The 19,453-nt window shown below is 36.3% G+C and overlaps 1 protein-coding gene across 6 annotated transcripts in view; it reads right to left on the bottom strand.

Moving 5' to 3' along the window:
• LOC120623303 (dynamin) overlaps nt 1-19,228 on the bottom strand; it is a 48,175-nt gene extending 28,947 nt beyond the window's left edge. For 4 of the 6 annotated variants that reach the window (XM_039889256.1, XM_039889260.1, XM_039889259.1 and 1 more), the window contains exons 1-5: nt 18,039-18,337; nt 15,930-16,003; nt 11,837-11,986; nt 2,915-3,118; nt 1,152-1,344 (exon numbers count right to left, since the gene is read on the bottom strand). In XM_039889256.1, the coding sequence (XP_039745190.1) occupies nt 1,152-1,344; nt 2,915-3,118; nt 11,837-11,986; nt 15,930-16,003; nt 18,039-18,202 (785 nt within the window). In that variant the 5' untranslated portion in view covers nt 18,203-18,337. Of the gene's footprint in view, nt 1-1,151; nt 1,345-2,914; nt 3,119-11,836; nt 11,987-15,929; nt 16,004-18,038; nt 18,338-19,018 lie in introns of those variants that run through there. The other 2 variants (XM_039889257.1, XM_039889258.1) reach the window with 1 other exon arrangement.
• Nucleotides 19,229-19,453: the final 225 nt, after the last annotated feature.

Below are 19,453 nucleotides of genomic sequence, written 5' to 3'. Positions count from 1 at the left end.
TATAGCTCGTCCCGGGAAGATTTATGATTCCCGATTACCTGTAGGGCGCTGTCTTCTACGAGCAGGATTGGCTCGCTCTCGATCTCGCTCAGCAGCCTCCTTCTTGACTAGTACAGTTTCGCAGAAGGAGACTACCGCCTTCCACGCTCTATCCTCCGCGAGCATTGCTGCTATCACTGCTGCAGGAGAAAGATCTCTTCCAACGTGGCTGATCAGTAGATGGCGCTCCTGGTCCCAGGCCGGGCACTCTTCGAGTGTATGCTGCGCGGTGTCCCGGTCTCCTCCGCAATGGTGGCATTTTGGTGTCGCCTCACGACCAATCCGACACAAGTACTCCCCGAAACAACCATGCCCGGTGAGTACCTGAGTCAGTCTAAAGGTTACACTTCCACTTTTCCTTGACAACCAGGCCTCGAGGTTTGGTAGTATGGCACCAACAGCGCGTTGGCGTACGTTTTTCTCCTCTTCAAGACGCGTACGCCAAAGAATAAGGGCTTGTCGGTGCGCTAGTTGCCTCAGCGCTTCGGGTTCTACGTCCATTTCTCTTCTTCTTTCATATATATTGGCGTCCACCTCCGCCAATATGTCAAAAGGCAGACAGCGGGCCAAAATGGTAGCCGCCTCAAAGGATATTGTGCGATATCCTCTCGCAACCCTAATGGCGATCTTGCGTTGCATGCTGTTGAGCTTCGCTCTGAGTCGCTTTACTCTTAATAGACTTTGCGACCAAACAGGTGCCCCATAAAGGGCTATTAAATATTTACTACCTAGCGTGTAAAACAGAAGCCATATACTTTCTTCCCTTACGCATTAGTGTTTTTAAAAATAGGGATTTAGTTTGAAAATGAATTGTGTAATAAGATATTTACGGCAATTTGAGTACCTTAGGATTTATTTACTACCTACCGTGTAGAACAAAAACCATATACTTCCTTCCCTCACGCCTTAGTGTCTTTATAAAAGTAGGGAAATTTTTTGAAAGCGAATTAGGTAACCAAAATCCGCCACGGCGTAAAAAATTTCATAGCTGCTGCTAAGATTAGTTTCCAACGTCAAGTCCTGTTTAACTGCGATACTTTAAGGGAAGGCAATTGAATTCAATTTCAGCTCAAATTCAATTCTGGCTCATATATAAAAAATAAAAAAATTACCTAAGAAAGAACTTCCTTTCAGCAGCAAGCGCGGCAGAAATGTCCTTTCGACCGTCTATGTCCTTCTGTGAGCGGTTCACGACGCCGATGTATCCACGCCTCAGAGGCAGCAACTTGTTCTCGAGGACATCCCGAGCATCAGTACCATCGTCCATGAGATCCAACTTAGTGATTACACCGATGGTACGTAGACCTACAAATCAATAAGACTTATTCATGGTTAACACAGTTTGTATAATTCGTTGTCTTTTGTATCTGCTAATTTTCTAATGTGGCTAGGCTAAGAATCGTTGGAACTAAGAATGTCAAATTTTAATCTCCTTTTATATATAAAGGTGCTGGTTGACCCCTGATATACGGACTTTCCTGCCATAGAGGTCAAGTATTCCAATTAATTATTTATACTAAGTCTCATTAATAAATTATCATGATTTAAGCAGTCTAGGAACTATCGCAAGAAACAATCAATCTAATTTTAAATTGAATTTAGTAGTGCTACCCTTTTCCTATTCTTCCCTGTTTATAAAGATAACATTACTAAATTGAATCTGACATCTGTAGTTTTGGAATAGATTGATTACTTGCGCCTGGCGTTAGAGAAGATGTAGACTGCATTTCAAGAAATAAGTATTTGCTGTAGCAACAAATAAATCAAATTTAATAAATCTGTTAATGTAGGCAAGCATTACCAGATTTATACAAGTACCTAGCACAAGCACCTATGTAGTGTTCATACATATTATATTTTCTATTATCGTGAGGTGATCGTAATACTACATTACATAATTTAATAATTAAATACACGCACCATAATTGCGCACTGCAATTTCACCTGCGTTAACCTTGGGTCGTACCGATGTTATGATGATCATTCTATATAATCTTCTTCATTAAATAACTGGTACCAGGAGTTTGAACATATAAAAATAAATTTCTCTCTCTCTTTTAACACTATTCATAGTACCTACTTATATATCTTAATATATATAAATCTCCTGTCACGATGTTTGTCCGCGATGGACTCCTAAACTACTTAACCGATTTAAAATTAAATTGGTACAACGTGAGCAGTCTGGTCCAACTTAAGAGATAGGATAGCTTAGATCTTTAATTATAGTCGCAATTTTATTTTATTTCAAATTATTTGTCTATAATTAATTGGCAGCAGTGGTGTTATATATATATACTACTATACTCATTTTAAGATTAGCGATACTGAATACTTTAAAAACAAAATCAAACGCAGACGAAGTCGCGGGCAACAGCTAGTCATATATATGTTTAGCCTTAATCATCTAAATAGTAGCGTTCCATCTTATAAAACATTCAGTTATTTTCCATCGGAGGAATACACGTGCACCACGTATAAAGAAACCTTACAAGTGGAGAATTAACCCATTAGCATGCCCATTTAATATCCAACCCTAGGAATAACACAACTCTATCTAATTCTACTATCTTATAAATACATACTATATACTATATAATTCGTGACGTCCTATAAACAATGTTGGATCTGCAAGTCCGCAACTGAACACAGTGACTAGTACGAGTTCCTACATCTATCAACCATCGTCAATATAGTATGAAAATGATCTGTCTAAATATATTTCTGAGGGTTAGGTTTATGATTTTTTAAACTAGCTTATAACTATCTTATAAGTTAATGAAATATTTAAACCTAAAAAGAATTTATTTAATTAGGATCCTTCGTACGTACGGCAGATAGGGCTTGGTGATTTTTTGTTGAGTGATCCACCTACCTTGAGGGTCAACTTCTTTGGCAAGTTTCAGTGCATCGCTGTTCGCTAAATCGGTGTTCGCTGGGGTCACGGCGAGAATTAGGCATGACTCGCGCCTTATGAACTGGAAAATCATGTTTTTGATCTGCTGCTCAATGTCTACCGGCTGGTCGCCGATTGGCACCTTCGTCAGACCCGGCAAGTCGATCAGTGTCAGGTTGAGTACTGAAAATACAGTCAATATATGCAAAAACTTCATGAAGCGGATATAGCAGAGTGGTTAGATCTTCGGCTTAACTTTCGGGGGGCCTAATAGTTCTACATAATGTTCTCAAAGGTGTGTAGAGTCCGCACTGGGCCAAAGTGGTCAACTACGGTCTAAATCCTTCTCATTTTGGGAGTGGTTGATTTAATGATCATTTGATCAAAGCTTGATCATCATCATCATCATCTACTACCTATTAACGTCCCGCTGCTAGGCATAGGCTTCCTTTCCTTAGGAATGACGGTTTTAGAGCATAAACCAACACACTGTTCCAATGCAGGTTGGGTACTGACAATCTTTAACACAAAAAGCACGATACCTAACAATTTTTCCCCCGATCCGATCCGGAATTCAAACCCAGGACCTTGTCTGTAGTTGCATGCTAAACCGCTAGTACTGTAAAGCACTAGACCAACGAGGCAGTTAAATCAAAACTTCTACGTTACTATAAAACCGGGGATAGTCTCGTTAATACTTTGAGCTTCTGCTTTCGGGGGACCGACTTCAATTTTTCGAGTGGTGATATAAATATAAGAAGACAGTTGCCACCAACCCTACTATTCCATCGGGTGACTTTCGAGGCAAATAATGGAATAAATGTGATGGAGAAATTGGGCAGCCGCGTCTTTAGTACTACTACCATAGTGCGATTCCGAATCCAGTGTGGTTATTATGGACAAACCGGTATGTTAGTGCAGCAGTGGACTGTTTCGGGGTTATGTGCGTTTTAAACAATAAATATCACTTGTTTAACGGTGAAGGACAACATAATGAGGAAACCGAGAGTTCTCAATTGTGTTCTTAAAGAAGTGTTGGATATACCAACCTATACCAACTTTCCTAGCGTGGTGGACTACGGCATTTCCAATTCTTCAAACTTCAAACATTCAAAACCGATATTTCAAAACCCGACTTTGTTCCTGAGATTACCGTGTTCGAGCAAGTAAACAAAATAATCTTTTCAGCTTTATTAATAAATACAGATGATAATCTGCCAGGTAATGTGACTTCTTTGTTCTTAATCACGAAACAGTTGTACAAAAGATTAAAAATGGATCCCATTTTTGTTTCCTTCGTCATTTAGAATCACAATAATTGTCGACTTAAAAAGCATTCATGTAAACATTGATTCATAATAACTTAGGATAATTGACGGCTAGTTTCTGAAAATGTTTTGTATTTTTCTTTGAGTAGGCAATGAATGGACACAATTGTTTATGTTGAGTCATAGGAAAAAGACCGTTACGTATTGTTTCCAAAACTTAACAGAGGACTTCGACCTTGACGTAGAGTTGAAAATGATTTGCGGTGAAAAAAATAATACCTAGAGGCAAATGATAAAAGTGCGTGTAAAAAATAATGACAAAATGTATTGGGTATCCTAAATTAAATTAACTTCATGGAGCATGGAGAATATAAATAAATTATAAGTAGATTTACTAAACCCCTTCTCACCAGAGCTGAATTAGCTAAACTATTGTGTACGTTGCGCAAGTATCCAAACACATGGATCAACAGTTTTCATATAATCAACAGCCTGTGTACATCCTCTCAAAATGAGATATCCTATAAAAGTGCGCGCGCCAATAAGGCCAATGCTGCAACTTATTTATGTTTCTTCTGCTACAATTTGGCGCACACAAAGACTCGCGCATCTTAAAGTCGTAAATATAAGCACCGCTTTCCGGTGTGGGTGGACACGTGCGATGTTTTCATACATTCATGAACAAGACCAAGACTGCAAGACCATCAATAACTTTCCTACACCTTCTTGAGGTATTCGAGCCCATAGGGCTGAAACCTGAAGGTCGTTCCACGCTGCGCTTACCGTTGTAACAGCTGACAGATATAACAGATTTTAGTATGCCAAAATACTACGCACTCACCCAGTTGTAGTGCGTAGTATTTTTACGTACGTTTGGTAACGCAATAAGATTACGATTAGATATGTAATACTAAAAGCCAATTACCATTTTCGCATTGAGACCTAATTTTAATAATTTATCAGACATTGCCCAACTTTCATTTGTGAGTACAATGACTTTTATGGTATGATAAACCTAACCATAACATATTTATCTTCATTACAGTAGGACATAGTGGGCGAAATATACATATCACTTATTTATAAGGCTCCCCTACATTTTGTGACGATGTGAAAAAATGTATGCTGTCACGGTACGCCCGGCAGAAACATTTAATTTTATTATAGAAAAACTAATAAAGAAAATATAGAGTATAATAATAAAAAATCATATACTTTCTATATTATAATCAATGCAGCAGCGGTGACAGCCTAGTGGTTAGGATTTCGGCTTCACTTTAGCCCAGTTTGAATCCCAACTTTTTTAAGTAATGTGCGTTTTAAGCAATTTAAACTTGTTTTAACGGTGAAGGAAAACATCGTAAGGAAACGTGCATACCTAAGAGTTCTCCATAATGTTAAAAAAGGCGTGTGGAGTTGGTCTAGTGGTTAGTGGACTAATCCAAACTGGGCCGGACAAAAAAATAAGAGGAATTTGGTAATCTATAGACTGTCCTTGTAGTAACAGTAGGGCTAGCATGCGCGGAACGAGATAATTATATCTACCATTATCTCGCCCTATGTCTATGAGATAAGATCACTTTTATAGCACTGAAATCAATCCGTAGCAAAATGAGGTGTAGCGTGGAAAGGAGAATCAGGGCTCAAAATTTTTGCTCAAAAACCTGTTACTAAAATTATAAGTATCAATACAGACACTTATTTATTTCCTGAAAATAATAATACTATAGATATTTGTCAAATCCACACACATGCATGATTCAAACAGATAGCAAAACTTGATAAGATAGTAAAGGATTTACATCACTGTATTAAAAGATTTATGACTGTGCACTAATGACTACAACATGTCCAAATAAAAGATATTTCGAGTAGCTTCAAGCTCCAGCTTCAAGATCGTAGTGCAAAATTAAATAGGAATTTTGCACTACGATCTTGAAGCTGTTGACTACAGAAATTCGTATATTTGAACTTTAGTAGTGAGTTTGAGAAGTGATAATGTAAATTTATTATTTACATGCATATAATACTTACTCCACTTTACGCTTGTTTAGAGAGCTAAAGAGTTTCAGTTCTTATGCAGTTTTTTAGGGAATGCGGCCTGCGGTGTCTACTTGACCTTCAAACAATAATGTGAGCTGATCTAGGCGGTATTTTAACCCCAAAATAAATTCATCTGCTTTTTGAAACGTTAGTATAACGAAAACTATACCATAAAACCTATAGGCGACTATGCAGACTGCAAAGGCATCAAATGGCGTTCAATTGAGTCGCGGTATAGAAAGCGATGCTCATTCAGGCCACAGACATGGCATAGGTAGTCACGGCATAACAAATAATTATTAATCTTTCACAATCTCATTACCGCTTACAGTTAAGTTGGCAAGTTTTAATAATATTAATGAAGAATCTACGTCAATGAGACATGTACCGTTAGGTCTTTAGGTGCCTACTTACTAAATTTAACACTGTTACTAAATGCGCAGTCCACGCGAACTGGGTTTACTACTAATCGACCGCCGACTGGCGCAGTGGGCAGCGACTCTGCTTTCTGAGTCCAAGGCCGTGGGTTCGATTCCCACTACTGGAAACGCTTACTTTGCAGCTAGATGGTGTTGTGTGTATTGTCGTAGTAAATTTATTTATTATTCATTTATTATTATTATTTATTTAATTAATTTGTTTACTAAAGTATTCTTACTTATATAAAGCGATTGTGTTCAGATTGTTAATACAATTGTTATCGCAACTCCGGGCTAAATATTGCTTTACTGTAAAAAAAGTCATAGAAGAAAGATAACCATGGGGGTGCCCCATGTGAGGCCGATCTTCAGCTAAGATTTATTTTACATTGACAGAGCCAACTGATAGTCCACTTGATGGTAAATGGAAAACCATAATAAACAGAGCAGAACTCCGCAGGGCCCGTAAGGAACACTTCATACAAAGAGCCGCCCTGTGCCCATCAACCTCTCATATACCTGTAATTACAACAGAAACGACCCAAAGCGCCCTTTAGATCGAAACAGCAATGCTGCTTGCATTGGCGGCAAGAATAAGCACGGCGGAAGAACTTCCCCGGACAAGCTCTGTCACAAAACGTTCTATTCTCAGTTTTCTATTAGGACTAATGTGGCGCTTGAACTAAGATTAAGTGGCGTGCACAGGGTAGGATAAAGCAGGAAGTTGGCGAAAAATAAAAAAAAATATTCTCTTATAAGAGTTATATTAAAATATAGGGTATGCAGTGCTTTCGCGCATGTATGTAGTGCACGTCACTTTTGAGATTCAGCCCTAAGATCTGAAACCGTAGATAGATAAAGACGCATGACGAAATACATCGAGAGACAAGACGTAGCAGTCGATAGTGAAGCTGCTCAACATAGCCGAAGTGCTTTCATGGTTTACAAAACTCCTGTATGTATTGTTACTATATTCCTAGATAGTAAACTTTCCTTTAATTTTCGTACAAAAGCTGCTATCGCTTATAGTGTTGTAACAAACAAACAATGAAACCTTTCAACAATAAAAGTACCTACACTCATTGCCTACATCTTCGAAAGCAGTTGGACTTGTTTCTCAAACTTTTTTTTTTTTTATATAACCATATCTGTATTATCAAAAATAACTCTACAAGTATTTGTGCGTTATCGAAGTTGTAACAGTAATCGAACGCTTAGATATCTTATCAATTAAGAATATCTGTACATCATTCTACGATTGGAACATCTATTACTTAGACGTGCATTTCTCATTGTTAATCAGACATTAAGTTATCTAAGACAGTCAATCAACAGTAAACACTGACTCAACCTAGGTATATCATCATAACCCCGTCATAATGTGGCATCACTACCGGTGCATAATTTGTATTACTTGACATCTCATGCAGTCGGGGCACTGATATCCATATATTAAGAGACTGGGTCAGGGTGAAATTATGGAGATAAATTGCAGTTTGCATCGTTTTTTATTTTTATTTTTATTTTAATTAATGTTAGCCCTTTACCGTCTAACCAGCTCTAAGGGAACTCTATGCTAGACTATACCTCTACGCGGTTTCTACACGGAACGGTAGAAATCGCTTGGCGGTATGTTTTGTGGTAACTGGCTACGGCCAAAACCTCTCACCAGAGACCAAATTTCATAAAGTAGACAAAAGAAGACAAAAGAACCTCTTTGAAATTTTTGTTGACCAATAATTTCCTAAACAATCTAGGCTCTTATCTTTAATTCTGTTGCCATAGCAATCCATGACCCCATCTGACCATAGATATAAACGCAACTGATGTTATGGTTGTCACCCACCGGCCTAATACCGCTTTCTAACTATCTTTGTATACTATATAGAACAGTGCTTGCCTGCAATCACACCCCTTATCGTCGTGATGTGTGTCAATTGTAAATGATATTGCAGCCTAAGGAGCGCGCTTGGCTAGATGCCTGTCTACTGTTGATTAGAAGGAACCCATGTTATAAGCAGCGGAAGAAGAGGGCAGCCGGAATAGTACCTTGAATCTTGCGGCTACGAAATGAGGTCGCAAAGCGCTTCAAACGTGACAAAGTTTACTATTAAACAAATTTCTTCGCCAGAGTTTGCATTGGTCTATCAATTGATATGTCATAATCCAATCGATCCTCCAAACCTCGGCTAGGAATGAAACAAGTTTTCCCATGGACAAGAATTTATGACTATGGGTAAGGTACTCATAAATTTATCGCATTCAAAGATATTCTGGTTCTACTTTTGTGCATAGGGCGAGAACTACTTATCCCGAGCTGCCGATTTAAACGTGATCCAGGATAAACCTGTGTATATAGGCTGCCTTCGTTTTCGTTTCGAGGAACCGCTTTCACATTACCTTTGCTTGCAACGCCTTAGTTTCAACCTTGATTATAGTTACAATATTTAAAGAAACGTCGTAATCCTAAACATTTAAAATTTCTTACTGATAGGCGATGGATATGTGACTTTTAGTTCCAGCATAATGCTCAGTGAGAAATGTTAGTGAATTCCACCAATGGCCTCCTTTTTATAGCAACATAGCATAGCTCTGGAGAAAATGGGAAACCCTATTTGTTAAAATATTATTTCCTGTGGAAAATTAACCTGACATCCACGCATAGGCGAATAAACGTGAGCCATGGCATAACACATACAAATCGAAATCTATATACAGATATATTATATCTCTATACAGATATATGTATCATAACATGAATAGCCTATATAGTCTATTGGACTAAAAGCGCTGGGCAGATGGGTTGGTGATCGCAGTATATGGTAGTAGTAGCACACCGGACTCTGCTGCCCTTTCTCCGTTATATTCCCTTAGTCGCCTCGTACGACACCCGCAGGAAGAGGAGGGTTGGTGAGAGAACTGTATTCTGGTATGCCGTCACCACACGGCACACATTTATATATTATACATCTACGATAGGCATTGTAAGAGTTACGAAAAGCCTACCCTTCATTTTCATTTTTTTTAATTCGTACTGATATTTTTCTTCATTTAATATCATCTGCATACGCTGTGCATACTCTCTATGCACGCCACTGATTTCTGATTGTACTGGTAGAAACAATTATGACGGCATAACAGGGGCGGTGGAGGACTTTGCAACAAGTGATCGGAATTACTTTTACACACCGCGGAAACACTAACGATTTTGACAGTATTAATTTAAACGTAAACTGGACATACAATATTTATAAATCTATCAAACTTTGCCATTAAAAAAAACTGAGAAACGTTTAAGATAACAAGTACAGCTGCTAAGATGTTAATAAAAATACGCGCTGGCACATCAAACATACTGCACACAATGCGTTTTAATCGGCGATTAAAACACCTTGTATTTAACTTTGTGATTTCTTAACATCCTTTCAACTTCCAGGATATTTTGCAGATAAAGACCTTTACTTACTGATCTATAATAATAATTAATTACATGTTAACGCTGGTGTACACGAAGTAATTAAGAATCATTCAATCGCGATTTAGGGTTCCGTAGAAGCTACCGACCGACTGACCGTTAAAGTTTTTGGGTTAAGACTCTTACGCTTTTTTATAATACTAAAGAATTATTTTTTTCTAAATATAATGACGTGGGATTATTTGACATATGGTGAAAAATTTGCACCCTTTCACTTGGTTTGAAGTAAATCAGCGACTTGTGTTGTTCGGAGAATTTCGTTTACTCTTAACAACCTCTTAGGAAAAATATAACGTTAATCCAGGACATATAATGACTGTAAAGTAAAAATAGCTACCTCCTTGGCCTAGTGGTTAGCATGGTCAAATTCTCAGTAGGTACCAGTACTGAGTTTGTAAATGCGCGTTGTTAGCCTTCCCCCGAACCTCGGTTTTAGAGCATAAAGCGAATCTCTAAAACCCTATTTTCAAAGAAAGAAGACGTACCTATGTGCCCAGCAGTAAGGACATATTATGTTAAAAGGTGAGGATGATGAGTAAAAACATCCAAACATATGTTAGTGTAAACAGTGTATTACATTATATTATGTTTGCGTATTATAGTAACACTTGTAGTATTTTATAATGAAACAATATTATCCGTTATAAGAAATATTTATGAGTCATTGATATTAAAACTCTATAAAGCCGACGCGGTGGGAAAAAATGTCAACCATTTTAGTACCTATTTAAAGAAATCAGCGACACATTTGTAATGTCGCAAGGTTAATTTAACGTTATCGTCGTCCCAATTATTGACGTCCAGCATAGGTAAATAATATCTTGCGACCTCTTTGATGTCGTAAGTCCACCTAGTGGGTCATTTATCAATTGGAATTTCTAACTATGCCCATACCTATCCATATTTTACCAATTCAGCGTCACAAATCTGTTCTTTGGCACATCGGTACTACTTTTTTAAACAATACCTCAGTCAAACAACATTTTTTTGTAAAAAGAAAGAAAATATCTACCTACTTATTAAATTATCTACAAACTTCCTACAATTTTATTTAAAACATGTTAATTGTAGAGCATAATTTGGATGTTGTAAACAGATTTCTGTGCGAAATAAACTAAATAGAAAATAGAATATTTTCATATTAATTTATTTCTTACGAAGGAAAACTGCATACCTTTGTACTGTCTAGAATTCTAGCAAATAATTATTTAACCTGCACCTACAAGGATAACGTTATAGGAAATGACCTACGGAAGTCATTTCTATGTTTGACCCTGATTTCTACGTACATAAATGTACGATTAATCCTTACAATCCCTTTGTATGCCGGAGATAAAGAGACGCAAAGCAATTGCGAAAAGTGCTATAACACGGCTAGGCGGTATATGGAGAAACTAGTTTATAATATAGTAAATATTAATATAGTTAGCGAATCATCGTCATATAATAACGAAGGTAACGGAAACTAATTTCATTAAGTTCATCTTAATCAATAATCAACCATGAATCTAGAGGGGCAAACTACCATCGCTTAAAGCAATATTAATTATTTAAAAACATAGTTTGCTAAAACTGTTGGTGTTGACTCAATAAAATAAGGGTAATAATTCTGAAAAGAAACGCCAACAATGTTCGAATAATATGCACTGCTTTTAGCGATTTTTGCAAGTCCCTTGGACACTGAAACTTAACTCACCATTAGGAGAGTAGACACGCAAGTTGATAGGCACCGGGGAAATGCCCTTGTTGGAGCCGGTGATACGATCGGTCTCGGCCTCGATTTCGGCGCGCACTTCGTGGAAGTCTGTGAACTTCTTGCCCTTGCAGTGCAAAAATTCCGCCCATTCTATGAAACAAGAAAACAGGATTTGGGTTAGGAGCTCTTTGAATAGCACCTACAGAGTATCACTAAAAATGGATTTAAAAAAAAGTTTCATGTAATATATTGTATAAAAACACATATGGATATACAATAAACATTAAGCTTAAATTGCTATAATCCGAGAAAACCAGGCAAAACTAAACAGCGTAATTTATAATTTGTTCAATCTTTATACAGCACCCTAAATAGATAGGTATTCGAAAATGTACTCTATACGCACATTCGCTCCGTCATACACCTTAGGCCGTAGCATCCTAAAGAGATGTTGAATTTATTATGAACAATTGATAATTTCATTGCAAATTGCAACGGAAATGAAGCTTAAAGTAAATCATTGTTTATCAAGTAACATATATCAGTTTTCAAACATAAGTGTCCTAAAAAACAACCCTTCCTTATTTTAATGACTTGACAACACATTTATTTACACGTGTATGCGTGTGCGTGTGAACGTGTGTGTTTATTATTGTTGTGGTTATCGATGACCGATTATTTCTGTTGCCATAGTATACGGTAAATCTATTTGACGTTAAATGTAAACTTGTGGTGTTTATTGGTGTCGCTCACTCGTATATGAAACACAGAAGGTACAGTTTTTCTGCGAGAGCTTTGATTCCGGGGAAATATTGTAGAGCAAAAGTTTTTCATTATCATTAATATTTCAACACCCTATTAGCATTCAACTAGCTTTGTATGGGACATATATAGGTCACCTAGAGTCGGGTTTGCCAATAACGTAACTTTACGGAAAACGTTTTTAAAACACAAGCTTTTAATGTCGGACTGGCTTCAATCGATTGCGACTGTTATGTAACTTTGACCCAACTAGATGAGTGACCGAGTTTGCCCATCCCTCTCGCCGTTTAAGAAGATAATTGGAACCTGATACTGTTCGTTATATAACAGTCGCAATTCTTTACCTAACTCCCCAAGACGTTTCGGACCAAGTGATGATGCAGTCTAAGATGCTAGTGGACTAACAGTTATATTAAACCCATATCCCATTTTTTTTTTGTCTGGTGGGAGGCTTTGTCCCATGGCTCCCATGGCTTACATAGTTACCACCCTACCGACAAAGACGTGCCGCTAAGCAAATAAGCGTTCCGGGTACGACGTCGCTTAGAAATTGATTAGTGGTATAGAGATTAGTAGAACTTCCATACCCCTAACAGGTTAGCCCGTTACAATCTGATCTGATTGCATCATCACATACCAGCAGCAGGGCTAACACAGGCAGGATTAAAAAAATTATATTCCCCTGACAGGGAATATAATTAACGTGTCCATCTGCAAAAGCACGTGAACAGGGGATAGGAAAAGTTTACTCCCGTTTAATTTTTGGATTTTATTTCCACTTGTGCGCCAGTGCTCTGAGAGTTGATAAAGCTGTGGGAGAAGATAAATTTTAATTCTTGGCCCGGGGATGTAGTTGTCTCCTGCCCATGCTAGCCGTGCAGGTAAGATTGCGTAGTAAAAAAAACTGTTTCTACGCGGCCTTGTACCTAAACGCTAAGTAGCTTGGCGTTTGTCACGGCCAAAACCCATGAGACCAGACCAGAGAAAATTCAGTCACAGATCGATCGATCAGCCCGGTTCTCCTATTTATAAGATCACAGCGCTGTGGCATGGAAATCGACAAAATCTAAAGGAGACCTGTCCCTCTGCCCAATAGCGGGTCATTACTTAGGGTGGTAAGGATGGTACCCGAAATAAAATAGGCTTAGCATGATAAGGAAGTCCCAAAGAAACGTTTTTTAAAGAGCGTGCCGCGATTGAGCATCGAGTGCTTACTCGCGCTCACGCATGACGCAAATGATGAGTCATGCGTGGAGGGCTTGTTTCTCTTTTGATTTTTCATAACTTATGGTTTAGTTTTAATCTGAAAGTTGTTATCTTAGACTGGCTTCCCAGAACGATACGTTGTTCTGACCAAATTTCAAAAGATAAAAAACTTCATATTTTCTAATGGCATATTTGTTTCTCTTTCTTATAAGGACTAAGTATCATAGAGATTTAAAAAAAAAATAGTTTTTTTTTTTATTCTACTACAAGTTAGCCCTTAACTGCAATCTCACCTGGAGGTAAGTGATGATGCAGTCTAAGATGTTAGCGGGCTAACCTGTTAGGAAGTATGGCACTTATATTTAACCCATACCGGGACGCTCAATGGCTTAGCGACACGTCTTTTTCAATAAGGTGGTAACTAGCCACGGCCGAAGGACCCACCAGACAAAAACGACGTTCTACAGTGATTCGATGACAAATGAACAGCGTTTAATTCTTAGAGTTCCGTGCCCGAAGGGTGCCAAAACTAAGGACCCTTTTAGTAAGAACCATAATAGGTAAGAGTTGTTTATATTGCAACTTTGTACGGAACCATTCGTTTGCAATTCAAGTTCTCGCTATATACATCTAACAGGTTTGCGCTTGACGAGAATCACAATGTATGGAAAGCTGGAAAGAATCATCAGATCTAGGGTATATCGCACTTTCCTAGAAAATTGATATTCAATTTTGCCTTGAAGATAAGTGCTCAAGATGTGGCAGGATACAAAGATGCCGGAAGGGCTTTCCACACTTTAGCAATTTGTTTAAAAAAGTGGACAAAAACATATTGTGTAAGATTATTGGATCTGAACCACATAATGTTTCTTACTCTACGTTATAATATTTATGGTTCTCTTTTTCAGTGTGTTATAATATAAAATAAGTCTATTCCTATATTTATTCAAGAGTTGACATTACTACTGTTCTACAATACTTGAATATGAATTAAATTACACAAAATCCTATGTACAGCTGCATTGAAATTCTATTGCATAACGTGTACGTAATATTAGGCATAACAATACTATGCATGTTACAGATATTTGAATTTATTAAAACTACTAATTACTAAAAATAACTAACTATAAAAAAGGATGGGAGTAATTAAGTTAATCCCAAAGCGCAATTAGATGTTTAACATTCAAATTGTTAATGGAGGTTAACAGAGAATTTGGTCATGGACAGTATACTGAATTTATATTTAAATTTTGAAGCAATTTTTGCAAAGTTGTTAGTGCCAAGAACTTAAAGTATACCACATCTTTATGGTTATGCTTGGAATCAAAGCTAGAAAATTGCTTGTAAAGGGGTACTGCTTTAAGAACAGCTATGCCCCAGGTTAGTACCATCTTATCCATTCATCTTATCCTGCTTCGTAAGCTATACAAATCAATGTCTGGCCACTGAAATATACAGACATACAGTCTCTGAGGTGAGCTTAAAAACTATAATAAGAATCGCTATGTAGCGATAAGGCCAATAAATTGTACTCTCTTGCTCTTGCACCTTTGCAACTTTTTCTTTGGTGTACAATAAAAGTGTACTCATTCATTCATTCATTTTATTATATTCAATTTTATTATTTATCTCAAACATTATCTATTCAATCACATTTTGTTAGGAACTGTAAAAGGGAAGCATTTGTGCAAAGGCGAATACAAAAATTATGAAATTAAAGTAAAGAAAACCACTTGCAGTATCCAAATAGCTTGAAGTTATTGCATATATTTAAGTATAGAAATTATACTGACCTGTATGATCTAGGATTTAGGAAAATAAGATAAGAGTTATGGGGTTATAGGCTTTTAGAGATGTACAGTTTACTTTATTCCGTCTAGCTTCTTAGCCGAAATTATGACAAGTACTTCAACATTAAAACTAAACGGTTATGCTGTTTCAGTTTATACTGGACTTAGGCCTGCAGTTTAAACATTTAAATGTATCGCAAAACTTAGTTTTATCATATTGCATGGGAAAATCAGCCCATGGTGATAATTTCGATTATGGTCCTTGTGAACATTTTTGTATTCTTTTAACATTTATGTAGTTACTTGGAAACTAAAAATAATTATCGCTGTACCTGCATTTCCATTTATAAGTTGCAGAATAAGTGGGCGCCGAGTGACGATACCTGATCCTCGGGGCAAAAAATCCCTGAAACAAAACATAGTGTCTGTTAAAACTGTTCCACCCATATTAAATATAGTGCAATCATAAAAATTGTTCACAAACATTATGCTTTTTAATTAATCATAGATTGCAATAGTTGCACAAAAATGAACCTAAAATTGTGATTTTTTTTTTTTTTAATTATCCTGAAACTCCAAAAACATTTTTAATCAACTTATCACTAAAACATATCTAACCTAGGATACCTTTCTACTAAAGAGCATATTATAAGTCTTTTTTAATAAGGTTTTTTGTATTATGCCCTCTACCTTCATTAGAGTAGGATCAGGTTGGTTTACACCCTTAATCCCCTCAACTATGAGAGCCTAGCAATGGGAGCGTCTTTGTCCACCTCCCTGGTGCAATGTTGCGGTCCCATGTTCCAGTGGGTACTGTACCATACTCTTTCTTAGAGGATATGCATTCCTAAGCCCAGAAATAAATTAATAGATCCGGGTCATTTACATAATTTGTAATTAATTTTCTTTAGTCTAGTCTGGACAGCAGCTTCTGCCCTGATTAGTTACCACCAAAACAACAAAGCTGTGCCATAACTGACTAGGGATATGGATTTAAAAAAAACTGCCATAACAGGTTATGCTACCAACTTAGCACCAGGTGCCAATGCAGTCAAGAGCTAGCTTAGGGTGGAAAGTGGAACCCTAATGGGCTCAGGGTGATGTTGAAGACATATTTTGAGCAATATTGATTAAAATTCAATACAGAATAATGTATGAAGTTTCATACTTGTGTTACTTTGCAAATGTTTATGTTTATAATTGCATTACACACTCCATTCTTCAAATCATTCACATGACTCATTCAAGGAAGCAACATATTTACATATCTCTATCTAGGATAAAAACCATCAAATTCATACTTCAGTTTTTTAACTAACAAAATAGTACAAGCTGTAAATTATATGTATTTAAACACATACAAATTTACTTACATATAATTTATATCATTATGTAATCAACCTTTTGAAGAACCTCTTTTTAATATCACTACCTCTTTCCTATGTGTACAGATGAGGTTATTACATAGTACTATATAACAATTCTAAAAAGGAGGTGATTACACAGCTAAGTTTGTTATGGGCTTCTTCTTAAACTTGGTTGCATTTTGAATAATCTCAGTTTTCATTTTGTGTATTATTTTTTATTTAACTTTTTTTTTAGCAGAATAACTTATTTTTTTAGTCATTATGAATCTTTTGCATTAAGTTTCTTTAACTTTTATTGTCAATTTTAAAAACCTTCATGAAAGCTATAATGATTTTGAATTTTTAAGCAAATGAAATTGTTGTGGATAGAGCATTGTGATTTAATATAGCTTGAGCTTAGCTGTGAGCTTGGATGATAATTTGCACATAAAAAACAAAAAAAAATTTTTCCTCACAAGTTCTTACCCAATTCTAAGTTAAGGTAAATAATTAAGATACTCTAAGATGAAACTGATACACTAAGAAAAGGTAGTGCCTCAATCGATTACTTTTCTTTTAGTTTAAGAGTACATTTTCTTCAAAGGCATAGTATTTTACTACTTAGCTCAAAAGGGCATACGCTTAGAGCTGACTAGTAAGTTCTAACATGATAACATGAAAAATAAGCTTCATACATTATCTTTGGTAAGGATTGATAAGATTAAATTAATAGACCACCACTTTTTTAGGTTTTATCTAGAGCTATTATGAAAAAAAAGCTAGATCCAAATAATCTACAACAAAATACTTTGTTTATTTCTCAAGTCAGTTTCATTAACACAACTGTATGAATTTACTAGGAATAATATTACTAGGAAACCCAATTAGATATGAAATGGATATACCCTATCAAATAATCCACACACACACAAAACCTAGGCAGGTATATATTTTGCAAAAAATGTAAGATCATAGAATTTAGCAAGTGATTCAACAGTAAACAATGGGATTACAAAGGATTTTGTTCAATATACTGATAACGTAACTTATGTACAACCGACGGATTTTCGTACTTTTTCTGATTGAAACGCTCACCTGCCGACAAAATTCTCTAGCACCGAACTTTTTCCAGCGGATTGACCACCCACAACAGCAATTTGTGGAAGATCTAAGGACATGTGCACGCCCATTTGGACAAATGCATCTTGCAATTTGTTCACTATGGGTATTAACTGTTGCATCCCGAAATTTCCAGACATTTTTGCTAATATACATCAATTTTCACACCACAAAATCACTGATTACTTGCTCATACTTCACATCATCGATAAACTAATTTATTTTTCAATATGGTGGTTGGTAGTGGGTTGGTGGGTGGTTATGGTAACGCTACGTTCCGTTTTTCGTGTCAAAATGATAACATTAACAGCACCCAACGGCCGTTGACAGCCGAAATGCGGGCTCGGCTTCTCCGTGCTCGCCATGAATCCTATAATGTGCGATAGGTTTAATAAGGCCTACTTACACTATCGACGCTTGTTGTAATGCAATTTTGATGGTTAAGTTTCCTAACTTTAATACACTTATGTGTATGCGTTATGTAGGTACTGCATGAAAATATATATAAATAAAAACATTTCATTTAAAGATTTACAAGATCAATACTGCGTGACATGCGCACTAAATATAGGGCACTTATACGTTACTATTATGACACAAGATACTACAATTATTTTAAATTATGTGATTTACAGTTAAAAATATGTAGAAATATAAAAGATATGCATCTAATAAATGTTAAATTTAATGTATAAACTCATTGAAATAATAACTACTTTGATCCATTGGAATTGTACGTAAATAAACTGAAATATGTACACGTTCTTACTATATTATATAATAATAACAATAGATATGATTTCAAGATATCTATGAAAATTAACAATAATGTTAAATATGATATAATATTTATTTCATCTTTAACTTACTAATATGCCATGTGAATAACCAATGAAAAATCTTAACAATTTATATAAATATATATATATATATATTATATCAATATCAAGACTCACCTGCCCACGAAGTTTTCTAGAACTGAACTCTTTCCGGCTGATTGCCCACCCACGACAGCTATTTGAGGTAGATCCAGCTGCATATGCACTCCTAATTGTGTGAAAGCATCTTGAAGCTTATTAACAATTGGTATCAATTGCTCCATTCCCATATTCCCGGCCATGGCTGCCGGTTTCTTCTGATACTCCTCGTTTTATGAACTTCGTCTTCGCTGCTAGTAGCCTACTGATTTTCTTTCATCAATATGGTACTGATTTAAAATGCGCATGCGTAAGAATAACGAGCTGTGATGTATACATCTGTCTCAAGTTAGAATAATATTAAAATCAATGTCTTATATATACCACAGTTCTAGATATACCATCTGTGATACTTAAATTGTTCGACTCAATAAATATGCAACTAGCAAAAAATTTAACATTATGTAAAACGGT

This window comes from Pararge aegeria, chromosome 4 (assembly GCF_905163445.1).
Source record: "Pararge aegeria chromosome 4, ilParAegt1.1, whole genome shotgun sequence".
In the NCBI taxonomy this organism is placed as follows: Eukaryota; Metazoa; Arthropoda; class Insecta; order Lepidoptera; family Nymphalidae; genus Pararge; species Pararge aegeria.
Note: the sequence above shows the minus strand (reverse complement) of the source record. Positions and strands in the feature narration are given on the sequence as shown.